The sequence below is a fragment of the Anopheles nili genome, chromosome 3 (assembly GCF_943737925.1).
Source record: "Anopheles nili chromosome 3, idAnoNiliSN_F5_01, whole genome shotgun sequence".
NCBI classification, from domain to species: domain Eukaryota; kingdom Metazoa; phylum Arthropoda; class Insecta; order Diptera; family Culicidae; genus Anopheles; species Anopheles nili.
The window spans coordinates 73,650,844-73,660,056 of record NC_071292.1 but is presented as its reverse complement, the minus strand read 5'-3'; the positions used below and the strand labels follow the sequence as shown (position 1 = coordinate 73,660,056).

The window sequence follows — 9,213 nt, the reverse complement described above, 5'->3', positions numbered from 1 at the left end:
ATTCGCTCCGAGCATCGATACCTCCTCCTGGTATTCATGATCGCCTGTTAAAACGGATCCAAAATGTTATCGTTGGGCAGAATTTTTCGACGGCTCCGAAACGTGTCGCTTGTTGTTTTGGACACTGAATATGAAATGACCGCGAGTGATGATATTATTATGTGATATGAAGCTGCGTTAGGATGTAGAATTCATATGCTATTCTTATAGTCGGTTTTTCCTAAAAAAATAAGAAAATTGAATGGAAAAAAGAGAAAATATTAAGGACATCGTCTATGTTTAAAAAAATTCATGTGTAGTAGAGTGCCACAGCATTCGTTTCTTTGGGGTTCTTTTCGACATGTTAGAGGGGTTCTTTCGAATCTTTAAAACATACATCAGAGTTTTACGGCCATAAAAAAGCAATACAAATCGTTTTCTTTCTTACCCACCACAAGTTTATGAACGCCCGAAGGTATGCAATTTAATAAACATTTTATTCTTGCAGTTTTCCAAACCGCGAATTTTCCATTGCCAACTAAGCCTAAAAATTTATTGAAAACACGCAAAAACCAGATTCATACAACGTACAGATCCATCGGTTTATTGTTTCATCAGCCATTCATACAATAGGGAGGTACAGCGCCTGGAATTTGCCAATCGCCCGCGCCACGATGATTGAGATTAGTGTGCACGTAAGGACTCGAAACGGCCTGCTCTTCGCTCTGGTAGGTAGTTAAGGATCCGTTGCGGAAATAGAAATACACAGTGTAGGTAGGTTCCTTCATACAATAGTACTGGTTGTTTTTGTAAGGTTTGCTGTTTGAAAATGCTATCTGCTGCGTTTGTGGATATGGCGTTCGGTAAAAAAATCTCCCTACATGGGGTGCACGACCGGTTTCCGTTCGAAACAAGCGCATTTGAAAAACCAAAGCTTCCCCTTCTGCCTCTTGTCCCCGTCCTCGTGTACAGCTTTATACGAATATACATATTTATACTTTGATCGAGTGGTACATATATCCTGTTTGTGGATTTCCGTTATTATAGTTTTGATTTTTCACCCCATCTTCTAGTGCTGCTTGCTGTCGCCCGTTGTCACCAGCAAAACCACTGTTACACAAACTTTACATTTATTATCTTGTCTTACTTAGCTATATCCCCGTGCCTCGCTTCGGCGTACCCTTGGGAGTATCACCTTTCCTTGATCCCACATTCGTTCGCCATTCTCTCTGCAAAGATTGTTCGGTAACGTGTATTTGGGGCTTGATATATTTAAATATTGATTTTTTTTGCTCCTTCTATAACTTGTTATGCATGTAGCTATCGATGCTGCGATAAAGCACTAAAAAGAAAGCCAAAAACTAGCTCAAGATGTTCATCAAAAGCGACCAAAAGTGTCGCAAACTCATCAAGGTGATGTTTCCTTTATTTTTCCCTCAATGCATTTTCCATGGCGAGTTTCTTCTAAGCCACTCTACGTTCCGATCCAGGCCACGGATGCTCTAAAGAGACACCTTGAGAAATGCGTATCAAAGCTTAGGCAAGCATATCCAAGCCCTCCCTTTCCCATCGAATCGGCAGGTTTTGGGCGAAGCTTGATATGTGTAGATCAGGAGATGGAAAACTGTCACTATACATACACTTCCTACCGTAAATCGTAGATTTCCTCGCTCCTGTAAAAGGCTTGCGCAGCAAAAAGTTGCATAAAAAATGCGTCGATTGAAATATTAGTCTGTGCGTTAGAAAGGAGCACAAGAAAAGAATAGTTGAGAAGTCCGGTGCTAACAAGCCCTCTAAGGCTCCAACCAGACTACTCTTGCAGTCTCAAGCGTTCATTTGTTGCAGTACTTGCAGTGCATTAGGCGAAACTATGTGCTCTGCAACGAGAGCTGATGCGTGCTACTCTAACAGCGGTATTGCGTCTGCATTTCTAATCTACCTGGGCTTTGATTTGAAACCTCTCCTTTCAGAATGATTGAGCTTAAGCGCTCGTGATTTGTAAAACTGTCCCTCAAAAGTTTCGTTTGCCAAAATGCGTGACAACACGCACAGGGAAAGGGGCAGTGGCTTTCAATTCCACGATGAGATGGATGCAGTGACATGTAGTGGAGAAAGATAGGAGCGACACCGAAGTGCTTGCTCGGGTATGTAGATTTTTTTCTACTAAACATCCTGTGCTCCGAAGACTACTTCCATATCGGATTTCTACGCAATGTTTCGGTGGTGATCGTGCTTGTAACTGCTAGTTCCTTTGCTCCTACTTTAAGAGATCGATATAAAAGACTTTATAAAATCCGTACGCTGTATAAACTGCGATGATTTACTTCGGGCCATGAAGCGTTGAAAGATATGACCTATGAAAATATGTTTGTCCATTTCAGCCTTGCAAATATGTTTGTCCGAAGCCCTGTCCATTTCACAAAGCAGTCCATTAATGACTGCTTTTCTGCTAGGATCGTGACGTCGGCTAGAATACAATACGCGCGGTCTTTGGGGAGCAGTACATGTGGAGCTCGGGAGTGTGATAGAATGTATGTGAAAGAAACTAACATGTGAGTATTTTTTGCATTCCTACCTACAGGGCCTGACAATCCGCTAGTGTTGATTGCAAGCACCATATCACACCGCAGCTATGTTTCTTTTCTCTCTGAAGCGCAAACCGATAAGCAATCGCGAATCGTTTTTACATACAATTTGTATGAAGATCTCTCTGCTGAACAATGTCGTACTATCAATAGCTCCCGAGTTTTCATATACGAGAGCTTAGCATTTTAAACGTTCTTAGCTATATATCTATCTGGTCTACCGCTTTCAGCAAATTAAGTTATAACGTTTTCTCTTTCAATGTATCGCCTGCTAATATAAAACATAGAGCCGACTGGTGGCAGAAAAATGCAAGACAGCCAATACATCTTTGTTACAGCTTCACAATCGTGTTGCTGCTGCGTTAGCATGCCTTTTACAGGATCTTTTTCTCTTCTTCGTGGCCCTAATGGTTCTGCTGAAGCTCAAAGAAAAACAGTGCCAACAGAGTGCATTATCAAGCCAACCAAATACTTTTGAAAAGCCTGTTTATTAATGTTGTCCTACGGACACGCTATGTAGTTACTAGGTCTCTCAACTAGCTCTATAGCAAATGCGAGAGCTCGTTGTTTTACAAGAGCCGATGTAACGATTTTTAATGTGTGTTGTTCTATGTGTAGGATTAATTATGCTCAAGGGTATTTTTTATTAAGAGAGAATACACTGGACAGTAGTATAATTAGAAGAAAAAAAAACATAAAACATAAGAAAAATAAAACAAAAGAATAAATCTTCGTTCTGCAATTGTTGTCTTTTATCACTGCACGAAAAAAAAAGAAAATGTAAATGTAAAAAAATAATTATATTTCTCCATTAATTTATACAAACTGATAAAGGAGCGCCTATTACTATACTTTTGCCATGCTTTTACACCGTATGTTTTTTTTTGCGCTACCACACCACAAGTCGCTCACCTACTGGCGACCTTATGCTTTTGCTCCTAGCCATTTAACGACCAAGTTGTAAACATGATTTGAAATTGAAGGTTGAAATTTAAGCAACAAAATTGAACGAGGCAAAGTAACGACGGTTGTCGCAACACCTTTCACATTAACTGATTTTCACACATAGGCGCTTACACTCGTTTCCTAAAGCATTGATCGCGATCGTGTGCGCAACTGAACGATACTACGGTTAATTACATAAAAGAGAACAAAATCGTACATAAAACATAATAATTATTTCTTGTAATGTCGTATAAAAAGAATTTTCGTCTTCTACCAGCTACAGCTGCAGTTCTGCTGCAACGATCGAAATGTTGCAGCTGTTCACGAACTCGAGGTTCACGGTGTTCCTTCATGTGCAAAATCTTTTCAGCGACAAAACATATATTTGAAATATTACAATTAGTATTTAAATATTACATAAAAATGACACATATTAAAAAAAGGAAGAAATATTCAGCTGATGATCGTTTATCCTACTTCCCGCTATCCCTACGTGTGTGTGTGTGTTCGTGTTTTGTTAAGATGTAATCTCTCTTTTTTGTGCATTTAATTTCTACGTCGCGTATGATTTGTTATCGTATCCGTTTACCTCAACATTGGTCAAATAACCACACCGGAAATACACACATGAACAGTTTGCTCTCATGCGAACCGATTTAGAATGAAATCTGGTTTTCTCTTATTTTTGCCTTTAAAAGCACATATTGCGCATTAAGGGAATATTGAACTACAGAAGAAACAAAAATGAAAGCGCATGAGATCAGCTTTTGCTCAAAACCAAATGTGTGACAACAAAACGTTTTGATGCAACCGTGGGTCGCATCAATTGTTAATGAATGTTCCCTGGGAACAGCTGTAACGTTGCATCCTGTTTTTTTTCTCATTGGCGAATTGCAACGATTTGTTTTGTTTTAGTTCCTCTTCATTTTTCTTCCCCGTGGGAACACACTTCTCAGTGCCAATATGGACGTTCTATTCCTTTTATTCACGTGACCGTATCGTAATGATTATGCTTTCCTCTATGATTTAGTTGTATGTTTGTTTCTTTTTTCTCATTGGCTTTTATGCTTTCCTGCATTCGTTTTGTTTTTAGTGGCGGTTGAAGCTATAATTATGCATTTGTAGTAGTAATAGGACATTTCTTTTGCCATTAGATATATTTATAATATATATTTGATTTTTTTACTTTTTTTCTCTCTGTTTCTCTCGCTCTTCTTTGCAATTCCAGTTAGGTTGAGGAGGGTCTGACAAAGTGGCACACGACACCGTTCTCTAAACACCCTTAAAAAAGTTCATCCACCGGACATCAGCATACCCCCTCATCGATGTGTAGGATCGTCGTGTACAGAGCTGAGGGAGCAGGGTGTGCACGGTTTGTGGAAGTAAAGATTGTAAAATAGTAGTTCAGTAATGTATTGGGATTGATGTGCTTAGCGACGTGCTTTTAGGTGTATGTGTGTGTGTGGCGGCGGTTTACGTGCTAACCGTTCAACTCGATTCCTTTTTTTCTGCGAAAGAAAAAAGGATGAATTAATGTCGGCTCGTCGTGTTGAATAACACCATTCGACCTGTCACTCCGTCACTTACCACTCTCCGTGGCGTCTCCATTGGTGGCGGCTGCCGGTTCGTCCTTCTTCTCTACCGCGCCGTCTCCATTCGTTTGCGCCGAGGGGGGAGTGCCGGCTGCTTCCTCCGTGTCACCATTCGTTTTGGCTTCCTCCGCCTCATCGCCGCCTTCTTTCTTCTCATCACCTCCACCGTTCTCGGCCGTCTTCTTGTCGTCGTCCTTGTCCTTCTTGCCGGTCTTGTCCTCGCTAGCTTGCTTCTTGGATTTGCTCTTGGCTGGTGTGGCCGGCTTTGGCTTAGGCTCCATTGATGGATCCAGCACCAGTTTGCCGATGTTCTTGCGATCGTGCATCTTTTGCATCGCCTCCGCTACGTCCTCCAGAGCCCAGGCCGAATCTACAACCGGCTTGATCTTGCCATCCTTCCACATGTCAAAGATCTTGTCGACAGTTGAGCGTACATATTCCGCACCGTCTTGCTGGTACAGCAGATGGCGCAAATTGAAGCCACCCAAGCTCTTGTTCTCGTCGAACAGCTTGATTGGGGAGACCTTATCCACCTGCCACCACTACAATCAGGAAACGAATTAAAATTGGTTAGCGATATCATTAGGCATCAAACACGTCAATGGCATAAGCTCTTACCGAACGAGCAACGCTAAAGAAACTCTTGGTTTCGCCGGTGACGACGTTGGAAGAACCGTACAGGATGTACTTGCCCATTGGCTTTAGCAGTCCGTACCCACGGTTGCACTCTTCGCCACACAGACAATCCATTACGATGTCGACGCCCTCCGTGGTAATCCTGCAAGAAAAGTCAGATGAGAAGGAAAGTTTATTATAGATTCAGTCGAACTTAATCGATGGGCAATAGCTTCAAGGATGGTTCATAAGTAAACCGAGAGAAAATATTTATTATTATCGAATCGGTCTACTTACTTCCGAACTTCGTTGACATAGTCGGTGCGATCAATTAGATGATCGATCAAACCGGTCGCAGCCAAGGCCTCATGCTTCCCCTTCGAGCAAACACCGAAAATGGTCACGTTGGGTACGGTGCGTACCAGCTGTACGATGGCTTGGCCCTAAGAATGATAAGAATATTTGCCTTAGAAAAAATTGACAGACACATATATGTTTTTTAGGTACACTAAACGTTCATAAAGAAAAAAAGTAACGGTTTGGAAATTTGAAAAAAATCGCGATAACACTCCCTGAAATTTCCGTTCCCACAAGCGCGACATGAGGGCTGCTCAAAAGACATTCTAAGATATTCCGCAACAGAGCGTTTGCATCATCTACAGAACATAATCTGATTGGTTTCGTTATGTAAATGATGAGAATGACGTGCCGCTGACCCATCCAGTCAATTAGTATTTGAAAACAACACAGGACCACCTTGGAGCAGTTTATTGTCATGCTAGACATTTCTCGAAGGCCATGCAGAAAAGATGCCAAGAATATCCCGCCGTGAGTATTGCCAGACACGGACAATACGCTTAAAACTACTCAAACCGATTGGGTAGTGACTATCGCACACGACGATCCAGAAGACGATAGAATATACGACAATTTGTTTCAAGAAAAGATGTACACGAACTTGGGAGATTCATAATATCAATAGAATTAACAACAATCTGGGATTTGTATTTGAGATGCTTTGTTAATTAAATAAACTGCACATTGCGAATATAATTATAATATCTTCTTTAATATTACGTTCCGCTAACTGTTGGTAACCCTATGAAAATAAACGTGCTATACGGACGGGGTACAGGAATATTGTTTTAAAGGCATCAGTATAATAATTATGTTTTACAAAAATACTGAGATTTTGTATGTTATTTCTCCTAATTTGGATATCGAGCTTCAAAGAATTAATATAAATTCAATAATCGGTTACATGCAATATGTGATGAATGATTGATTTTTATCTTGCAATCGGTTTCCAACATTAAAAACATATGCGTCACATGCCAGCCCCGTAATAATGTAAGGCAGTAGCAAAGCCCAATACTACCACCTCACTGCAGACTACAAATGATGGTCCGCCGCTGTGATTCCACTCCGCGATAAGGCGATCGATGAGCAATGATAACATTCTGAGCGTATTTTGCAGAAAACCAAACCCATATTTGTAATGCGCACCCGCTTAGAAACGGCTGCACTCTGGGGAAATCAATCAATCGAAACATTGTGGCAACGTTGAGAAAATCCCATTAGTCTTTTTCGTTTCTCCCTGAACCTGGCCCGTTTGTCATGATACCACACTGCATACCTTGCAACATTACTCACTATATCGTGTCTCCAAAAGTGAGAGATTAAATGACCGGATGCATGAAATTGCATTCAATAAGGGTAGGATTATAATTACTCAAACTCACAACCGTTGTACGCTTGGTCGGAATACGAATAATACTCCGCTACTATTCGTAATATGCAAGGCTTTCAACCGGCATTGCAGTAATTGAAAATACCCTGTTAATTCATTTTCTCCATGCACCAGGTGGCGTGGTTAGATAAATGCGCTATGTAAGACTTTTGGACGTCTCCGCGATGTCTACGTTTCCTGGGCAGCACTAAATGTTTGACTGCGATATTAATATCCCACAGTACGGCGTTCGCCTTGCCGGGCGCCCGGCTGTCTGTCTCGCCCAATTACCGGTTGTTCTCACAATTGCACCTCCATACCTCAGCAGGGGTTTGTTTGCTCCTTTTTCACCTTGTACCACAAGGAAAACGGACATCCGCACATCTACACACGCACGGGCCAGGTTGGCACGCCACCAAAAGCGGAATCGTTTACCCTCCTATCGCAACAGTCAATATGCTACCCTTACTCAGTGGAAGCTCCTCTATACACGGAAATCTGTGGAGCCATGTACACATCTAGACGTAGAAATAAAAAAAAATTATTACCACGTGCCCGTCCCAGGGGTCACTTTGCAGTCTGTTGAGAATCAAGGTAAAGTGTCCATATGATCCGTTTGGGTTGGGATTCTTTCTACGAGACGTATCGATTTCTAGTTCAATAATAAATGGCTAATGTCGCCACTGACTGAAAGAGCTAACAGCACTCAGGTCAGTCTTACGGCTTGGGTAAGGTAAGGGTAATTATCCTGCTCCTCATCTATTGTCGTTTCCTGCACTCGGTTTATCCAAGTTGTCTGATGTCCCGAACCTTCGACAACGACAGCATGAACCCGATCGTTACTGTCGCGCCATTGTATGCCGCAGCCTAGGTACAACACCGGACGTATGTCTGCATGCATGTCTGGACCTTGTTCTCGATTTTCATACCGTAACGCTAAGTCACATTAGCAAAAAAAAAATGGTACCTCAAATCATAGAGTGCAAGAAGCATTAAGCGCCATTTGATGAATGCCCCGCCTTTTAATGGTGTTTCCCGCTGGTGTTTTCCATTGAAAATGGGACAAACACATGCGTCGTCGAAACCCGTTCTTATTGAAATCCTCCACGGGTGTTGTTTAGTATGTAAAAAGTACAAACAACACGTTGCGATACCAGTTTACAGAAACTACTGGGCTCATGTGGTGTGGAAAGAAGCGGGATTTCATACACTGTACCACCCGACGATGGTAGAATATTTAGGCCAATTTTTCCATCGTAACAGTCCCACACATCCATTATGTGTACGTGTGTGTTTGCCTTGTTCTTGACACAATTGTTTCCGTTGTTTGAAATGTGCCGCTTGTAGTGCGATTTAGTCTCGATTGGTAGGTAATTATGGGCGGGAAAAGTTTAATCGCTTACGGCGCCATACCATCGCTGTTTTCTGCTCTTTATTCCCAGCTAATAAGAATATATGCAAAACGACCTTATGGCCTAATTTCAAACAAAATCCTTGGTCCATTTTCCAACATTTTGTACGTGTTTTTTGAGCTTGTATTAAACGTGCACGCTATTGGAAAAGAAAGGAGATACATTTTCGCTCGATAACATGATAGATTTATTTTAATCACTGGCTTACATATAACACGCTTTTATGTAATTTGCAGAGGTTTGAGAAGGTCGAAAAGCTATCAAATGAATAACAAACATAAGTTTACTAGCTCTTTTTGTGCTTCTGGCACAATTTGCGTTAATAAAGCACCCTCGTAAAACAAAATATCGACACT

At 41.4% G+C, this 9,213-nt stretch overlaps 1 protein-coding gene across 1 annotated transcript in view; it reads right to left on the bottom strand.

Annotated features, from left to right (window-relative positions):
• Nucleotides 1–3,379: 3,379 nt before the first annotated feature.
• Nucleotides 3,380–9,213, bottom strand: part of LOC128727365 (synaptic vesicle membrane protein VAT-1 homolog-like) — a 33,203-nt gene continuing 27,369 nt past the window's right edge. The window contains exons 4-7 of the mRNA XM_053821269.1: nucleotides 6,014–6,159; nucleotides 5,720–5,879; nucleotides 5,097–5,643; nucleotides 3,380–5,017 (exon numbers count right to left, since the gene is read on the bottom strand). Coding sequence (XP_053677244.1) covers nucleotides 4,998–5,017; nucleotides 5,097–5,643; nucleotides 5,720–5,879; nucleotides 6,014–6,159 — 873 coding nt within the window. The 3' untranslated portion in view covers nucleotides 3,380–4,997. The remainder of the gene's footprint in view (nucleotides 5,018–5,096; nucleotides 5,644–5,719; nucleotides 5,880–6,013; nucleotides 6,160–9,213) is intronic.